We start from the raw sequence: 20,275 nt of genomic DNA, 5'->3' as shown, positions 1-20,275 counted from the left end.
GTCATTTAACACACACACACCATTCATTCCACAAAAACCAACACAAAGCATCTCAGATATTCCCGTAACCCCAGTTATTCCAGCCCTGCAAAGAGCTGGCAATAAGCTCCTCCAATAAAAAGAGACGTCTTCCAGCTACAAACACCAGACGCTGCATTTGATCCCCTCTTTTAGAGTGAGAAACATTTTACAGCAGTAATATGGAGAGATTAACAAACACATAAATCTCTCCCCATTTAACAATATAAACTGAACATAGCATCAGAATTAGGCACAAAAAAAAAAAAAAATAATAATGTGGGACTGAATATTAAAACTGGCCTAACATGTATTAGCATTCTAGCAATTGCAATTTTGTCTTTAAAAAATATATACTACTTTATGTAACATTAGGTAAATTTGGTATTTTTGCTCCTGGCTGCCCCCTAGAGTTGCAGAGTGCAATTCACTTTTACAAGCACTGTTATATAGTGCAATACTGAGCCCAGAGTCTCTGTTCTCTGCTGTTGTAACAGAAGGCATTTTACTTGCTTGAATATCAGCAGGATGGTGCACAACTTATAAAATCTCTTTTAATATTTTATTTTTCTTTTTTTTTTTCTTTTAATATTTTAACAGTAAACTTTAATTAGTGTGTATGTGTATAAAGTTTTGTTTATTCGCCTTCCTCCAGTTAGAGCATCTAACAGTAAAAGATGCAGTAGGTGAGATCTATAAATGATACTGAGCTGGCACTAAAATAAAGACAAAAATAGGACAAACACCTGGTGATGTTAAATCCAAGTTTTACCATTAAATCACATAGCAGCCTTACTTCAAAGCTTAATTAAAGCTTCCTCGTATTACTTAAGCCCAGCCAAAGAGGAGATCAAAAGTGATGCATATAAAGGCATGGGCATGCATGGTTTTTTTTTTTGTTGTTTTTTTTTTCTCAAGCGGTTCCTCCCTAGTGAAACCAGATGGCCTTTTAGTGCCTCTTCCATACCTTCACCCAACACTTCAGGGAGGGTCAATTACAGCATGAGCAAAACATCCTGTTTTTGGCAGCGAAGATGTTGGGAGTTACTGTTTATTGTTATTGGATCTAAACTCTGGGTAAGGGCATGTTCTGGAACGGGATGCGAAATTAATTTCTCATTTCCACATTTCTTTCACTGCAAAATGCAAAAAGCAAAAAGAACCGGCACAGAAGAGCAGCGAAGAAGAGAGTGCTGGCAAATAAGCCTACATCTCTCAAACAGGGCCTAGAGCACAAACATGTGAGCAGATTTTCCTAAAAGATCATAGATGAAGAAAAACATGTTTACCAGGGACACAAACGAGGGTGTGATTTCAGTCGGTTCATTCATTGAGTCAGATGGCCAGAGATATAAACAAGCTCAGTATTTGGAAGGCATTTTTTGGCTCTGCTTGTCACAAATATCAATATAGTTTAATATAATATAGAAAATCCATTCTACCTGCAGCTGTCACTATGACATTATGTATATATATATATAAAATGCCATAGTGACAGCTGCAGGTAGAATTAACGGTCTTGTTATGAATGTAAAGCATCGTTAACAGACCATCATTTCCAAATCTTGCAAGGAAAGAATGCAACTACAGTGCACTGCTCAAAAGATGAGCCAGTAATTTGGTTACTTACCTTTTACTTTTTGACTGGAAACACATCAGTAATTAATGTAAATGTTATGACTTATCTGTTACTATCAAAAATAGCCACATCACAGTGCACTCAGCACAAATGAACACTTATTCATTTTCCATAATCCAAAAATCAACCAAGGAAAGTCAGTCTGAAACTGAGTTGATGTTTTTGTTGTGCATTAATGAGACAGCTACATTAGGGCCAATTTTACAAGTTTAAAATGACTGGAAAGCAACAGGTTCATGTCCAATAAAACACCCCTAGGATAAGCTTACTTTATTCCTCCACAATGTATCTACTCACCAGTAAAGAGTCAGAGACCATTTTCTCCAGACACTGCATCCCCGGTCCTGGGTCAGCGAGAATGGACTCCAGCAGATTCAGCACTGCCCTCTCCAGGCAAGACAAGCTTTGGCACCAAAGAGCAATTATAGCCATGTCCTCTATCATAAGCTTCTTTCTGCAAGAGTCAGAGAAATGTTACTCTAGACAAGAAGACAAATAGAAGTGTTTTCATTGGAATTAAACAATTAAAACCATGATGTTTGTTACTGCTGCTGCTAGTAACAATATATCATTAATTGCTATGTTTCAAGTTAACACACTAGGTAGTTTAGTAATATATTGATTGTTGAAAGCTTTACCTGAGCCAGGCTGCGCTAACTGCCTCTATGAACTCCATGCTGAGATGAGAACAGGCACAAGAAACGGGATGCTTCAGCAGAGCACCAATGAGAGGAGCTGCCTCTGGATATGTGACTAAGGGAACACATGCAATCGATACTGCACGAATTTCATCACATGAGCAGCTGCAATAAAAAGTCATTTAATAAATGTATTTAATACAGTACAATAAGATGACAAGCCCAATTCACAGCAAATTCACAGTAGGCAAAAGTATTATGTAAAATGTGTTTAGCACCTGGATGCCCACACTCACAAATACCTGAGAAAAAAAACTTAAAAATATATTCTTTTATGCTTAAGTAGGCATGTTTGCCATCATTAGCAACATTCATAAATAACACTTAAAACCACTTGAAAAGAAATATAAAAGTGAACAGAGTGCAAAAGCCATCATTTATTTAATTCTATTTCGAGATTTATGTAAAAAGTAATGCTTTTTTTCATTGTAGTGACAGGAACTATGTGTATACACATATTTTAATGTAAAGATCAAAATATAACCAAAAGAGAGGGAGCAAGAGAGAAAAAGAGAGAAATATTGAAGTGTAAACGCAGAGGAAAGTTCCCATTTTACATAATAAAAGTCCACAATATTAAATTTCTCGTATTAAGTATGAAAAATATGACATATTAGAGTCCTAGAGTCCTTTGGTCTTTCTTCATTTTGCACTACTTTTATTTTTAAGAAATCACAGAACCTTTTCCTTAAACCACATTCAAACACTATATCGCCTCAAACAGTTGCTTGTGTGGTTTCTGGCACTGGAATTTGTCTAGGCATTGATCTATTTTTATAGATATCTGCATCATACAGTGCTTGAGACATATTTCTTAGAGGTAAATATCTGACACCAAATATGTCTTGGCTAATTGAGGTAGAAGAAAACTGCAAGAGATAAGAGAATCCCTTCATTTAGTTGAAAAAGACTTCCTACAAACCTTTCTGATGAGCCTGATGAAGTGATATGACTTCTGCTAAGTATTTTGGTCAGTAATGCAATCATCTGTTACGGGGGAATAAATGAATAAAACACGTCACTGACTATATATTCCCTATAACCCAATAATAAATTGCTAACTAGCTGTAGGATTATTAAACCCATAACACATTACTTTTAAAATTGGAGTGGGTGAAGACCAGTGAAATAGCATGTTTACATTTTTAAGTGTCTGTGAATAATACTGTTGAGGTATGGAGCCAGAGTGTTTTTCCAAGGCATGCACCACACTGCCCTCTTCTTCTGATGTTAAATGGCACAGCAAACTCTGTACAACACAGATAAAAATGCAGGAAACAGTTAACCAGAAAGAAATAGCTTTACTTATCATAAAGTACCAAGATTACTCGAACAATGGTAAATATCTCCAGAATTCTGAATAAATCATGTAGTTGCAGGTTTATAAAACAGTAAAATTATTAGCACCTAAAAATTCCCTTATAATTAAAAATGACAAAGAAAATTACGATTAAAAACACAATCCTTGTTTCAGCAATAGCACTTTGGCAAAGAATCATTTTCAACAATAGGGAAAAAAAAAAAGCAAAAGCCTCAGCCTCTCTCTGTAAAGCCTGGCTGCCTGTGGTGGGGCCGTGTGGTTTCTTTAGGTTTACAGTATGCTAAGATGTCTTCCACAGACCCAACTGGCTCAATTACAACCATCTGAAGTGCAAAAACACTGAAGCTCACACTTAGCTCCAAGCAAGACTGCGGGTGGAGCACATAGGAATGGAATGGTGGCTTTTTTAAAAAATGTGAGGTGGAGAGAGGGAAGGTTTCAATCTGGCATGGCTATTTCTTTTACAGCATGGTAATTTAGTAATTTAGACTGGTCTAAGATATATGAAGGCTAAATCTGAATCAAAACAGGATTTAAACCTTGAATAACAAAACTAACAGTATGTTTTCACAAAAAGAATATACAAGGTGATGGGGACAATAAGACAGAAAATTAGGAAAAAAGAATGAACATGAGCACATAAGAAAAGCAGGGTGGGGTAAGTAGGAGATACAGTCAAAAAAAAAAAGATACAGGAGGAAAGAAGACAGAGGTGAAGATTGAAAATGCAAAAATAAAGAGAAAGACAAAAAGAGCAAAAAGAAAATGTGAACATAAGCAAATGAGAAAAAAGAGTGGGACAAGAGAGGTATAGAGTCAGATATAAAGAGATGGATAAAGAATGAAAAAAAAACAATGACAGGAGGGGCAGAAAGTAAGAAAAAAGAAAGAAGATACAAGACGAGTTCATTCATTTATTCACTCATTATCTGTAACCGCTTATCCAGTTCAGGGTCGCAGTGGGTCCAGAGCCTACCTGGAATCATAGGGCGTAAGGCGGGAATACACCCTGGAGGGGGCGCCAGTCCTTCACAGGGCAACACAGACACATTCAGATTTTGGAAACAAGAGAACAAACATTTCATGGATTGGATCCTTGCCTCAGGTCACTGTAAGGAGTTTGGTGTGGTGTGTTCTGTGTCTCTGTGAGTTTCCTCTGGGTGGTGCGGTTTTCTCCAAAAATCCAAAAACACATGTTGGTAGGTTGATTGGCTAAGTGAAATTATGAATGTGAGTAACTGGGTGCGGTGTCCGGGGTGTGGTCCCTTCCTTGACTTTTCAATTCTTTACCAAAATAATTGATGTCTGGTGAGTGTAGTGGCACTGTTTAGCTGCTGCTGCATCATCCAGGTGGATGCTGCACATTGGTGGTGAGTGAGGCAACTGTTCCAAAGAATTTAAAAACACTTTGAATGTGTAGAAAAGCTCTATAAAGACTAATAGAGATACAGGGCAACACAGAGCTGGTGGTGTTCATCACAGTGCAGTCCAGCATAGGATCCTCTAGGAACTCTGTGTGGGAGAATGAGAAGAAAAAGAGGGAATCTGATCAAATGTGGCCTGGTCTCTGATGTGGAGGAGCGAGTGAGCCAGGCTGGTGAGAGAGAGAGCAGAAGATAGCAATGGAGCAAGCAGAGGTCTTTAATGACAGGACTTCAGGCTGTGGGACTGGGCAGAGTGCCGCCTCTCTGCTCTTTCTTTCAACCTCAGCCACCCACATGAATATGAGAAATAATGCTTAACACTCCCAAACATGACCCGGCTGGCTTTCCATCTCACAAAGCTGTTTACTCACCAAAGCTGGGAGGAGAAAAATAAAAACAAAACACTACCCTACACTAGTGCTGAGGGCATTGATATCTCATGAACGATGCTTATTAAGAACATGATATACATGCAAGTGCTCTTAAATGTGCCAGCTCTGAACCGCCTCTAAGCATTAAAAAGAGAGGGGAAATCACCTTCCCATTCCGGTGCACTCAGAAAAAGAGAGAAGGATCTTTTGTGAAAATATATTTTGTGATGGTTTTTTTGCGTTCCACTCTAACTGTGCAGAAATTCCAAATTCATATTTAGGGTCCTAGCACATTCAGGTTAATCATTATCAAAAATATATTTAAATAATATGTAATTAAAAAGGTTTATTAAAACATTATTGTTTCTTCGATTTATATGGACAAGTGTTACGAGTGTATTTCAACAACCTATGTTATAATGGTTGTAAAATGATTACATAATATGAAATTAACCAATGTTCAGCGCAAAAACCTGCCTAATCTAATGCATATTAGGGACGGGCGATATCCACATTTCTCAAACCATCATTAATGCGGCATACTGTACTAATGTGGAGAGGGGGTGGGTGTGGGGTCTGGATGCACTGAGCCTTGTCTTTGAGCACAGTCGAGTGAAGTGCTTTCTGAGTGTTTGCGCTGTGAGCCGACAGTGAACACCAACACATGATAAAAACCCATTTCGGGGAGAGCCAGCACTAAACTCACAACTGTGGTGGACTACTGGGTTGTGTGAACACATGAATTATTAACTTTTTAGCCATGTTCCTACAGGCACAGAACAGACATTTGACACATCACACATACACCGTAAACACCGCACTCATTTTGAGATACCGTCCACATTTTTAAATACCATTAGTATTTATTTACTACCATTATATCACCCAACTCTAGTGCATATCAATAATACATGTTGTGTGACTCATTCTTTATTTCAATATCTCTGCAATTATCAGGTTTAACTGCCTGCCAGAAAATTTGACTGTACAATGTTAAAACAATAAACCAATCTGTCTTTCTCTTTAACAAACACTATAAATGCCTTTTATTTATTTGTCAATTAGGAACTTTGCTATTCTGAAATATTCGGCATCCTACATCGATTAGTAATAAATTATTAATGTTAACTAATTAATATTAAGTCATGAAAACATCTTCTGGTCCTTTTTGAATTATTTCTGAGAGTGCAAAACAAACAACAGAAACAAACCTGAAAACCTAAAATTCTGGTCTAATCTTGCAGAGGTAAGAGGTTATGGGACATGTTTAAGAGATGAACTTCAACCACAAAATACACCATACATGTAAACTGAAATGCTGGGACTTTGTTATACTCCCCACTTTGTAATTGTCTGCCTGATCTCAGAGAAAACAGGAAAGAGATGGGGAAAATAAACATGACCAGTCACCGCAAAGACATAAACATCAGTGAGATCAGCAGAACATTAACTGTTTGGTCCTCCCCCTCCCCAATACACAAGCTCAAGTCAGACTACAAGAACAGCTCACAGATTGCAGTATCTTACAGACACCATTTAGAATCTCCAGACACACTGCTTATCCCATATATTTACCCTTCTCTCCTTTATGCGTTGAGTCTTTTCCCACATGCTGCATCCTACTGTGACACAAGAACCAGTTAGCTAAGCAAATAAATACAGCCAAAGGAACACCAGAGCACAGCCCATCATAGAGCATTCACACACCCCTCTATCCCCACTTCCCTTCGTATAGGTCAAAAAACATCTGGCAAATTAAAAGTTTACTTTAAAAGGCCTGCTTTAATTAGCGCAATGTTTTATTAGATGAAAAACAAATTAATCAAAAGAATACACACACGTTTTAATCTGGCAAGCATGTGAAGGGCTCCATTTTGCTAATGGTAACCCATATGTGTGAACTATTAAAAAAAGCATGTCTTTTTTCTTCACTCCTTATTTGTCTAAATGATATGTGTTAATTTTAAACATTTGGGGGTTTGAAAAGATATGTTTTTGGCTGTTTTTTCCTCCCTATTTTTGAATCGCTAAAACAATCTTCCTGAAATGTCCTCCCCTTTTCTCAAAACAGTAAACACAAAACTGCATGCTATATTCACTAATCCTTTTACTGGTCTTGCAAAACCAAACAATCAACTCAAAACTATTTTATCAGCATTCAAAACCAAAAACTGCTATACACATAACCAGTCAATGCACAAAAACTACACAGCAGTCACTTCACTTCACTTCACAAACAAACAAATAAAATAAAATGTTTAAAAATATAACTACTATATAACTAAATATAACAACTAAAAAATCTTAATTTAGGATTTATGCATATTTTTGCATTTCCTAATGCATATGTTTTCTAGAAAACTAACATAAAATAAACACACAAAATGTAGTTTATTTATTTGTATTTACAATACCCAGTGTCATTCAATAATTTATTCACTCATCATGAGACTGAAACCCACTTCATGAAATTGCAAGTTTCCTTTAACACTCTTTATCCTGTCTCTTGTCTAAACTATTGACAGAGCAATGCACTGAACCATGCTACTGTATACTTTTACTTAATGTAGCTTTCAGGTACCAAACACCTATTGCTACACCTGTTAAATTCTCTGACTCTCCTGAATATGGAGGCCACTGTGACATAGGGTGCCCACATTTCACATCCCTTATAATTATGCCAGTTGCTGAACGGACGTATGTGTACGTTTTTACCTGTAGTGTGTTAACAGTGACAACAGTGTGTTAGCTGTGTTTAACCTTTGTTGCCTGCATGTGCCAAATTGCAGCACGGTGTAGACTATTTTTTCCACACACTCACAGTGTTGCTATCAACTATTGTACCAAAAGTGCAGATATTTTTATTGTTGCTAATTCTACATGCTAGTATTACTCCAATTAAAGGTCTGCGTGGGTCACAGTACCTTGTGGCTCAGGACACATCTTAATTGTTATTCAGAACAACATAAACATATAGAGGAATAAAATAAATAATTAATTAAACTCATTCTATATATTTGCAAAACAAAAACTCATGCAGACACCACATGAATTGTGCTTTACTGTGCTGCAGTAATGGCAGAGCAGAACATTTATGGAATATGAGAATTGTTCATTTCATTATTCTAGTTATTAACCTCACCTCGAAAATACAGAATAAAATTAGTCCCGTATTGGTTCCAAACAGAATCCCAAATACCCAAATGCGTGACGGTTGGCAGCCCTAATCACATCCCCTCTATCCAAAGGCCCACCGTGGCTATGCCCCTATATACACGGGACTGCGGGCGGAAGCAGCCGTTAATGTCTAAGCTGCAGGCGAGGGCGGGACAAATGTTGCTGATTTTTGGTGGGAGCGAGTGTTTGCAGGACAAACTCTAGCAAGAGCAGGATTTAAAACAAATCAGTCCAGCACAGACCTCTACCTCCAATCACACACGGTGCCACCAACACTGGAAAGTGAAGGTGAGCATTTGCCTCCACTGAGGGACGTGAAGCCAACCACGATTTTCGAACTGGTGGAGCCTAACTACACGGAGACCAAAGCCAACTGTGAGACATCAACTCGGACTGAACTAGTGATTAGACTGCAGCACCACTTTTTCTGTTTTTAAAACAAGTGTATGATGTCCACAGATGAGTGCATTTATAGATTATATAAAAGCTATACTTCTTTGTTTTAAAAATTTTTATTAAATATTTGCATACCCACACTATTTACCTGTAATTTTATGAAGGCCTTGGAGGTGTGTAATAAAATCTCTCCAGATTTTGTTAATAAGCAAAACATAAGTCTCCTAATAAAGAAATACATCAAGCCTCACTATAATTATCGGTTGAATATATATTTTCAGGTTATTTCCTGACAGTAAGAAAAAAAGTGACTGACTGAAAAATAATGAAGGGTAGTGTCTGACTTTTGCAAAGTACTGACAATTATTATTGGGCCCCTGTCCAAATGTCACATGTTTTCATATATTTAAACTATGCCACAAGTTTTTATTGTGTAGTTACTAATCAAAATGTAACTATTAGCTGATCTTTCAAGCCCTGCTAAGAACATAGAACTGCAAGCAAACAGTACCTGTATCCATTTGTTGGCCCTGCACTCCACTGCATTCTGGGGTTCTGCGCTATACAAACACCACACACACTGCAGCAGGATCCTCCTGGCTTCTCCTGACAATGAGGAAAAAGACTTTTCTAAGAAAATACATGTGTGTTTGCAGACCTGCTTTCCACACAAATATCCAATCCATATATGCAAATATAAATACAGGGGCAAAATAGATATATACACTGTGTGTGTGTGTATATATGTATATAAAATATCTAATACACACACGCAAACACACACACACACACACACACACACACACACACACACAGAGGGAGAGAGAGAGACAGAACACAAATACCCAGCAGGCCGCTACAGGGCTCACTGGAAAACGAGTGTAAATACCCAACCCCTGCAGACCCATTTTTTCATCCCAAATAGAAAACACACACCCAGCAAGTAGGAGAGTTGTAAATTTACCATCCGCAGTAACATATGGGTTCCAGCAAAGTCGTCCCAGGAACTGGCCCACAAAGGGAAGGCTTTTCATGGCCTCAGTGGTAGAGCCCTGAAACACAGCACACACACACATCTTGTTGAACCCATGCAACAATAACAACAGCAGCATGGTGATAATGGCAAGACTAATTTGCTAAAACCTCTGCATAGACATTTATTTACACAAATCCCTGAGAGTAAGCATTCTGATGCTCATATAAAAGATGGTAAACTAGACTCAATGTAATATATGCCTGATAAATAATGGAGGCATATTACTTTCAATCCTAGCTAAACAAGACACATAAGGAATAAAAACAATTAATCCTAATTTCCCCTCAGGATTTCTAGAGCCAACAAAAGTCTTTTGATAGGCTTTATAAAAGTATTCCCACGCAGCCAGACGGATAGAGTCACTGATCACTTCTTTAAAGACAGTTACGCAATTAATGAAAACCAGCTCACTAACACAGAGGAATCTTGAAGATCGCAGCTTTCTGCATGAGTTCAAGATGTGCGCTGCTAATTTACTGTATACTGGAATTCATTCAAAGGAAAGGGCCATGTTTTTAGCAGACCTTAGCCATATACACACAGAGCGTGTAATATAAACTGATGTGAATGCGAACTGAATGATTAAACACCAGAAATACGCTTAACTATATTGATATGAGCTTATAAAATGGTAGAACACTACCAAGTGTATAGCACTTAAAGATCAAAAATGAACGTCAAAAAATAAACACATCTGGGGAAAAAATCTGTATATTACAAACAGTTCCGAATTACTACAGGTGCTGTACCTGTATTCCGGTATATTCCTAATTACAAAGCTATGTTACAACACAGAGATGGCATAATACCATTTTTTGTTTCCCTTACCGTTTTAATTAGCAATTTTTCATTAAACACTTGATTTAATATATAGTGATTAAGTGGCATCAATGCAATGAGGCTGTACCCCTCCCTCACCCCTCTATTGCAGGCTAGTGTTTTCTAGTAAAAATGAGACAATAATTTTTTTTAAATCATTTTATATTAATATCAGTACACTACATTAATGACATTCATGAAAACTATATGCCATTTCTACTAATAGCATTTTCTAAATCTTGCACTATATACATTTAAAATCAACATTTACACATATCATGCTGAAACTAATACAACACAGGACAGGACGAAATGGACAGCAAACAATACGACATAGGCCTAGTCCTCTCTGTTCACTCTCTTAAAACATATACAGTACGCATGGTTCTCTCGGTCATGAATCTCATGGTGCACTCCAGGCTCATAGATGTGGGCCCTCAGCCAACTATTATCCACTGATGTGGTGCTTGGAGAAAGTTTGTTTGGGGAGGCCTTCATTCTGCAGTAGCAAAAAAGCATCAGTCTCCTGTTCCTAATGAAATACAAATGAGGAAACTGATAGAAGTTTTGCTTGTCATCATCAGGCAAGAACGAGAAATAATTCATCAAAAGCAAAGCAGCTGAGAAATGGCTGATTCTGTCTCAAACTTTACGAGCCTGTGCCGGGAACCGGCTCTAAGCTCAATTAAGAGATCCTAAACCTGGACACGCTGGGCTGACCCACGCTGAGAGTGATGAAAATGGATGTGAGTGGGAGTTTAAGTGTATAACTGCGTCTTGGCAGGATGGTCATTGTTAAAGGCAAAATTAGAAAGCCTGACAAAGGCAAATTTGTTTTCCTTTCCAGGGCAGCAGGCGCTGAGGCATCACGGACGTATACAGCAGAGGGAGCTCCTGCGGTGCTAAGCTGCTACAGGCTAAAGAAAGGGCTCTTTCAAGGGGAACATGGACATTGAGGCTGGATTTCTTTTTCCCAAACACTGGACCTTCTGAGAGACCCCGACCCAACCCCTCCTTCTTTCGCTTCCTCATCCAAATTTTGATCCAAACACTTGATGCGGGGATACATTAGGTTAACGCTGCCAGTCCCTCGGTGGCTATTAGCCCACTAACTCAACACTGTGGCCGTGCCAAAGGCGTACCAGGCCCAGGACAGAGAGGCTTCTGTTAGGGCCATGGTCTCCAGAGTACAGTCACAGTCTACTTGAGCCCCTCAGCTGAAGGACCATATCGCAGGCTTACTGCAAAAGACTGATGGGAGATTTCTGTTTCACTGCACCAAACAGTCAGGCTTTGTTTACTCAAAAGCAAAAAAAAAAATGTATTCATTTCTTGTATGTGATATCTAAGTGTCTTTCCAAGTAACCAGTCTGACAGTTAAATATCAATGCCATCAACATGAATAAAAACATCATTAACACTGTGCAACAGTTAGTACTACTAACATAATTTATGCAGTCCCCCGATTAGGAGGGTGTTTAACCACTTTTTACTTTTATTTATTTATTTATTTGCAGCAAATCACATCTGACACAAGATCTTTGTTCAAAAGCTGGGCATTCTGACTCTGAGAAACATAGCTCAAATTAAATTAAATGATTACAATTTAATGCTTTTTTCCAGCTCTAACAGACAAAGCATGTTTGCAATTGCTCAATATTGAAGAAAAATCATTTTTGGGATCATTGTGAAATTTGCATTTCTAAAACAAATACAATACAAGCCTAAAAATTAAAGGTTGCAGTTGAAACAGGGTACTTACAAACCTTAACAAGCTGTTGGATTTGGCTAATTGGCAGAAAACATGGCTCTAACAAGAGGGTTGTTAAAAAAAAAACAATGAAAAGAAGGAAAGAAATCCATATGGAGCGTGGCATAACTGGTTTCCATTCAGCTGTGTGTATATTTGGCACAAGTAGTTTATAAAGAAAGACATACAAGTAGATCAAAGAAGCCATCAAGTGTCTAGATACAAAACTCAATGCAACTGAGAACATTTACACTGTCTGTAACTTTAGTGAACAATAATGAGCCTGTACAGTATTTTTTTTAAGTGCATGCTGGAGGCCTCCAAGAATAAGTAGCCAGGAGGATGTCCACAAAAAAAAAGAGATGACACAATCCTAGGCCTCCAACTGAAGCCCTCTGGTCCCAGACTATGCCTTGCCACACTGCCCATGTCCATTATAAAAAACAGTAGTGGAGACAAGGCACAACACTGACCGAGTCCACCGCCTACACTGAATAAGTCTGACTTACTGCAGAGAAATTGAATACAACTCACACTCCAAGTACTCCGCGCTTCCACAACAGAATATCTCAGGGAACATGGTCATATTCCTTCTCTAAATCTAGAAAACACATGCAGAGAGCAGTAGCATAGTCTCATGCCTCTCAGTTATCTGTGAAATGATGGAGGGTTGATCCATGATTCCACAGTGTGCTGCTGACAGAAGTGTGTTTAACTGGCATAACCTCAGGTCAGTTTATTTATTTTTTTTTTATTTTTTTTTTTTAAATGGAAACCACCAGCACAGTTCCCATGCTCTGGATTTTGCCTATGCAATAACCAAAGCTGCAGTTTTTTTGGCCTGCCCGTGCCGATATGCAAAATCAAGAGATCCCAGAGCTAACCAAGATCTAAAAGCCTCCTTCTTCCACTTGATGGCTTGCCTCACCACTGGTGTTTCTTTCGGTTGCCACTGTAACAGGTACCAACAGGTTTTGTGCAAAAGCTATATGCGGAAACTTCCACAATAGTGGTCTTGAACACCAGTCTTCTGCCAGTTTTTCTCAGCAAACTCTGACAATAAGTTTGGGTCTACTAGGTATGTCTGGCACTTTTCTCCGCCATCTGATTCAACTCACCACCATTCATCTCAGCCCCACTTTTGACCTGAGTGTCTAAAACATACATCCTTAGATCAGAATACACAACCAAAGTTGATCATCCACCTTTGGCCCAAAGTGCTTTGATACCAGGTACATTTGGGAGCAACCTTGTGTTCAAGCATAGTGTTTGATTATGGACAAATCTATGGTTAGCAGAGAAGTCCAGTAACATAACACCTCACAGATCCAGATCAGACAGGCTGTTTCTCCCAGTGAATCCTCTCCAGGTTTCCCAGTCATTGCCAACATGGACAATGAATTCCGCCAGCAGAACAATGAAATCAGTGTGTGGTACACTGTCCAGTATTACACCCACATTCTCCAAGAAGATCTTGGTGCCTATGCACACAGCAGTCAATGTTTTCCTCTCTGTGAGCCGAAGTCACATCAAGGCAAGCCTCTCGTTTACTGGGACAAACACCAACTGTATGGCTGCCAGCCTCACACCTGCCCAGCGCAACTCGTAATTGGGGGGGAGAGACCAACCCCTATCGAGGAGTTGGGTTCCAGAGCCTACATGGTGCATAGATGTGAGTATATATATATTTTTCCACATATTTTATTGTCATTAATTGATGTTGTTGAACTAAATATATAAACAATTTTTGAATATTATTAAACTGAATTTGACAATGGTGATATGATTAATTATTTAAACTACAGAAATTTTATAATTCACCCTGCATTATTACACACAAACTGTCACATTCACATATGATAATCGCAAGAGTTTTTCATTACAAAAAACAAAAAAAGTTACTCTGATGTATTTATTTAGCAATAATGAGATATATTTTATGAGGTGATCCTCGTGGTTAAAATCCCAAAAATCGTTTTGTGTAAAACAGGATATATGGGCCTACTTGACATGTGGAATATACCATGTTGCATTTCTGTAAGAAGACCAGGTCTGAGGAAGCAATGGTGCAAGGGCATTTTTTTAAGTCAAAATCCATTTACCAACAACAATGCGACAGCATATTTAACATGTCACACAACCTTTAGCTCCATTCCACCCACTTCTCTGATTTAAAGCAATGAACATATTGTTCATGACAAAACAAATTTGGAACCAAATCGATGTGGAATACTTTTTCATTAGGGAAATTCATGCCTAAAAGAATTCAAGCACAAGAAGGTTTTTTTTTTATTATGACCACATAATGTTCTTTACTAACACATGTAGATAATAATACGTCATTCATTGGAATCATTTAATTAATGTGTGTTTCAAAAAGCTAGAATGTTCAGCAAAATCTTTTTTTTGTGTAAATTTTTCATTCATAAGCTAAAAAAAGGAGAGAGGACACCCTTTAAGTGTGGTGATTATTTTTTTTCAGCCAAGGGCTGTAGTGTTTTTGAACACCTTACTGAGATCACTGTAAGATAATACATTTTAAAGAGTACAGCTATGATTGTGGGGAAACAAAGTTCTCTCTGGTTGTGTACGTTCAGAATCTCTGCGTCCTTCAAGGTGGAACGGTGTGTTTGGGGGGAAATAAACAACCTTTGTTTGTAAGTGGTAAAACTTTAACTTGTCTGTACGTTTTTATTCAGAGTTTGAATTACCACAGAAACATATTTTTAACTCAATTTGTTTAGCTTTGTAGCACTTTTGATAAAGCAGTTAGCCATCTTCCCAGTTTGGAGACATTTACACCTTAAGTGATCAGATACAGCAAAAATAAATCATATTATGAAAAATATGAAATAAAACAAACCAATCAGTTTTTTTGTGATTTGACTAAGTGTGAAGACAAGAAATAAAACAAGTCATTCTGATTTTGTGCCGCTTCTTACATAGCTAGCTGACTATCTGTCTCTCTGATAACCATGCTGGAACCATTTTATTTAGGTTGAACTGAGCAAAACAAAGGCAATACACTTATAGGCTAAGAAATAATTGTACTAAATAAATATAGTGAAAATGAGAAAGGAGAAGAAAGTGGAACAAAGCGAACATGACTAAAACTAGTGTTTTTGGTCCTGCTGGACTCTGGCATTTGAAATTCTTATTTAAAGGAACAAGAGGTGAAAAGGCTGCACTGAACAGAGCTGATGGGGTAAGATAATTTGTGCTGTTTGATCCATGTGGCATTTTAAACAAAGCATGTTACAGGTGATTTATTAAGACCCCAGACAACTGTGTCCCCATTATAGCTTTATTAGAGCACCATGTCCCATGGTAGTTGTTTAAAACCTTTATTTTAAGCATATAATTAATGCCACATGATACTGAAAATTACCATTTGTTGTAGTGTCTGTAGAAGCTGCTGGAGGAAACTCCTCAACGCTTCCAGGTGTCTGCTTGTATCCTGCTGAGCAGAGGGTGATGTGGCCTGGCCCCAGGTCACTGCTTTGTCCATCCAGTAGGATACCTGACTCTCAGGAAACACAGCCATGGCAAAATCTGAGGGAGCACAAATAAACTTGGATCTTAATTTAAATGCATGAACAGAAAAACAGCACTCCCAACGATGAAAAAAATAACCAAGCCATAAGAACACAAAACATGGAGAGAAGCATGGCACATAGTGTGGTCTGACCTTATTTTCAGAAGTATCCTTTCAGGTGTGTGAGCAAGATTTGTGGGGGTTATGGATTCTCAAAGAGGTCATTCAGTGGCAGCACAGCTAGCTTCCACAGGTCATTACCCACCACGAATCAGTTGGGGAGCAAGACTCTAAGAATGATGTCTTTATGTAAGGACTAAAGTGACAGGGGCCATAATCTGAAAATTAAAAGAGTTGAAAATGTGTGGACCAGCTGGGCTCTCTGAATTTGTCATCACCTTGTATTTCATTAGTGGGGCAGTAAAAAAGGGACTCTTTAATACCACAGCACTGGGCAGCGCAATAAAAACGGCTGGGCTCTGCGTTAAACTTCCAGTAGCCTCCTAACTCAGAACACAATATTCCTGACAAATTATCAAAGCCCAATGAGGCTGACGGCAACATCAAGTCCAGCTGTGAAAGACGATTCTTTTCCTATCCACTATGTCCATCTGAAGCAAGCAAGCAGAGAGCAACTGTGAAAAAAGGACCTTGAATTCGAGTGTAGAAGCTGGTGTTTGTGGATAATTGTTGCTTTTAGGCTTAATGACAGGTCTACGAAGGACACAACAAGGGACCTTTTTTTATGATCGCCTCATAATGTCGAGTTGTTTAATGTCTTGCCATCACCCCTGCTGCACAGTCTCTGTGGGTTAAGCAATGTGTAATTAAAGAGTATTTTTTTTACCATTAAACAAAACCATGAACAAACATTCAGAGATGACAAGTCAACAAGACATAGTTTAGTCAGTGAAGTGGTGCAGCCAAGACTGATGTATTTAAACAGTGCCTCTGATTTGATTAAAGGACAGTGACTTGCACATGTTTCCAGCAATAGCAGGCATCATTTAGCCAAAATCAAATCTGATCATTTGAACGACATCTATTTGAATTTTTAGAGTCCAGAAGAGACAAATATATAAACAACGCTAGATTACTGCACTGAAATATATTTATTTCATGTATTTTATTATTATTTGTGCATATATCCCAACACAAATAAAGAAACATTCTCTGTAAAGCTAATGTAAATCAGCCCCATGTCCAAAATTCATAACTCCTTAAGAAAATTCCTGCAGATAGGAAATGGGAAATATCTGAAATTGCCACTGGCCTATAATTTCCATATCAGTACATCCTCAATATCTTTCTATTTTGTTCTGAATTACAACTGTAGGTCAGAACATTGCTAGCTGACTTAATTTTTAACACTGAAATTAGAGTTCGAAGGTGAGAAATACAGAATCATTTTCAACATTTTTGGGTGCAGCAATAATGTACGTACACTATAAATCCAATTTTCTACCATATTTAAAACTGCAAAAAGGCAAACAAATTATAAATATATGCTGGAATGTATGACATTTGTCCATAACGGAAAAGCATCACAAATTCCTTAGTCTGTAGTATCTACAAATTACCACTGGGTGCCCCCATTTAACATTTAAATTTTGATTAAAGGTGGATATTAGTTACATATATTTGCAAGCCCAGCAAGACATAGAAAGGTATACACCCAAATTCATTCTACCCCTATACCTGCTAATGGGTGAATTATTTTAGATGTACTTAAATTTTTTTATTATTGTTGTTGTTGAATGTTACTGTTGAATTGTTGAATCTTGAATTTAAAATTCTTCTAAAAATACTGAATTGTAAACATCATGTCTGACAATAACACAAAATCAATAAAAATTCATTCATTCATTCATTAACTGTAACCGCTTTTCCAATTCAGGGTCGCGGTGGGTCCAGAGCCTACCTGGAATCATTGGGCGCAAGGCAGGAATACACCCTGGAGGGGGCGCCAGTCCTTCACAGGGCAACACAGACACACACATTCACTCACACACTCACACCTATGGACACTTTTGAGTCAACATGTGTTTTTGGACTGTGGGAGGAAACCGGAGCACCCGGAGGAAACCCACGCAGACACGGGGAGAACACACCAAACTCCTCACAGACAGTCACCCGGAGCGGGAATCGAACCCACAACCTCCAGGCCCCTGGAGCTGTGTGACTGCGACACTAATTGCTGTGCCACCGTGCCACCCTAATTTTATCCTATGGTCTTCAGTAAATTTTGATGTTACAAATTTTTTTTTGTTAATACAGTACTGGTGTGTTCTCCCCGTGTCCGCGTGGGTTTCCTCCCACGGTCCAAAAACACACGGTAGGTGGATTGGTGACTCAAAAGTGTCCATAGGTGTGAGTATGTGAGTGTTGCCCTGTGAAGGACTGGTGCTCCCTCCAGGGTGTATTCCCGCCTTGCGCCCAATGATTCCAGGTAGGCTCTGGACCCACCGTGACCCTGGATAAGCGGTTAGAGATAATGAATGAATCAATCAATAAACAGAACAGTACTTAAATATTTCTTAAATAAGGTGAAAGAGGCACTAAAAATTAGCATTTTATTAACCTATTATGGATGGCTCATTAAAAATTATCTTTCAGGACTGAGGTGTCCAATGTACTCACATATAAATAAAAAGAAAGAATGTTTATTAAAGACTGTATTTATTAAAACGTAGTTTTGACAATAGCTTGGACAAGCAAAAATACTGTTGTGGATAGCTTTCCTTACTACTTTTGATATAAAAATTTTAATTTGATACAAATATTTGTTGTCAAGGACAATTTACTAGTTTTAAAAATGTATATAGTCACTATACAATTAAGACAATGTATCAACATATTTGTCGATTGTTAGTTTACTAGCTACATCATTTGAACCCAGTAGCAGCCCTTCACATTGTGTGAAAATCTCATAATGAATGAACCAATAGAAATGCTCCAAAATACATGCTCCTGTTTACATACACTTCCATTGAAAGTTAAGGCTTTTTCCTTCTGCTGTAACACTACTATATTGGGGGATATGTTTTAATTGGACAGCGATGATATGTAACTTCTGTAGGACACACACATACATTCAACATTTGTAAAACATCGTATCTTCATACTGCTTTTGTCACTGCATATTCAACAAAGTGTTGACGTGAAGTGTGGCTGCACAATCTCGAATTCAGACGTCAAGGGTTTCTTAAATCAGAACCCCGAGGAGCCAATCACATTAATTTGTGGGCCAGGACTTTCAAGTTCCATGGAAATAACAGTAAGTGGAGACATATTAATTTGCAACGTATAGCTTTATACAAAAGCATTTTTTACGTAATTAAGGTATTTTCGTCTTGTAAATAACGTCTAAACTGATAAATGATAAATGTTTTGGGGGGTGTAATCGATGACAGGAGAGACAATTTAATAATGCGGACATTTTGGTTTCCCCTTTAAATTTTCAGTCACTTATCAGCTAAGTGAGTTAAGCCAAATTCCCTATACTGTCTCTGGTTAAGTTCTTCTTCTATCGTACCCTTGGTACGATAAACAAGATGCCGACATATATATGTACACTTAATGCAGTCCTACTTATCTGTCTCGTTGTGTAAATGAAGTATATTTATTTCAATCCACTGACCGGCGTATCACTGACTTTTTCTGCTGTACTCTTCTCTGAGGCTCCCGCTCTCTCACAGGACCCGGATGTTGTCGTCTTCAGCAGCGCGCTAAGGGCGGAGTTAGGCGTTACACGCTGATCCAGCATCAGGACAATTAATCCGTTTTGCACAACTGTACCTTGTTGAAGGCTTACTAGCTGATTTCTGATCAGATTTGTTCGTGTTTAAAAAGATACCGCCTCAAATTCTTATTTAGGGCAGGATTCGAATGTACTTGTTACTGGTACACGACTCCTGGATTCTGACTCTTGACTCCTGCAGCTGGTGTACAGCGAATCACAGGAGCCGTTTTAGTGTGTCTTGGCAGAGTCTACGATTTTCATTACACTAAGCCTCTAGTTAAAAGGTTATAAATAGTGATAAGAATTAGTGTCTTCTATTCCAAAACATCAGTGATTCAGAGTCGATTTT

The 20,275-nt window shown here is 38.2% G+C and overlaps 1 protein-coding gene across 6 annotated transcripts in view; it reads right to left on the bottom strand.

Annotated features, from left to right (window-relative positions):
- The window catches only part of fancc (FA complementation group C), a 37,395-nt gene extending 17,473 nt beyond the window's left edge, over nucleotides 1-19,922 (bottom strand). For 3 of the 6 annotated variants that reach the window (XR_010795319.1, XM_066643594.1, XM_066643595.1), the window contains exons 1-8: nucleotides 19,825-19,922; nucleotides 16,038-16,201; nucleotides 10,009-10,096; nucleotides 9,556-9,650; nucleotides 3,497-3,604; nucleotides 3,278-3,342; nucleotides 2,296-2,460; nucleotides 1,955-2,111 (exon numbers count right to left, since the gene is read on the bottom strand). Coding sequence is in view for 5 of the 6 variants with exons in the window: in XM_066643594.1 (XP_066499691.1) it covers nucleotides 1,955-2,111; nucleotides 2,296-2,460; nucleotides 3,278-3,342; nucleotides 3,497-3,604; nucleotides 9,556-9,650; nucleotides 10,009-10,096; nucleotides 16,038-16,193 (834 nt within the window). In the remaining variant the exon portion in view is untranslated. Of the gene's footprint in view, nucleotides 1-1,954; nucleotides 2,112-2,295; nucleotides 2,461-3,277; nucleotides 3,343-3,496; nucleotides 3,605-9,555; nucleotides 9,651-10,008; nucleotides 10,097-16,037; nucleotides 16,202-16,337; nucleotides 16,655-19,775 lie in introns of those variants that run through there. The other 3 variants (XM_066643599.1, XM_066643597.1, XM_066643598.1) reach the window with 3 other exon arrangements.
- Between the last annotated feature and the right edge of the window lie 353 nt (nucleotides 19,923-20,275).

The sequence above is a fragment of the Hoplias malabaricus genome, chromosome 14 (assembly GCF_029633855.1).
Source record: "Hoplias malabaricus isolate fHopMal1 chromosome 14, fHopMal1.hap1, whole genome shotgun sequence".
Taxonomy (NCBI): Eukaryota; Metazoa; Chordata; class Actinopteri; order Characiformes; family Erythrinidae; genus Hoplias; species Hoplias malabaricus.
The sequence above is the reverse complement of the archived record's forward strand: the minus strand, read 5'-3'. Positions and strand labels throughout refer to the sequence as shown.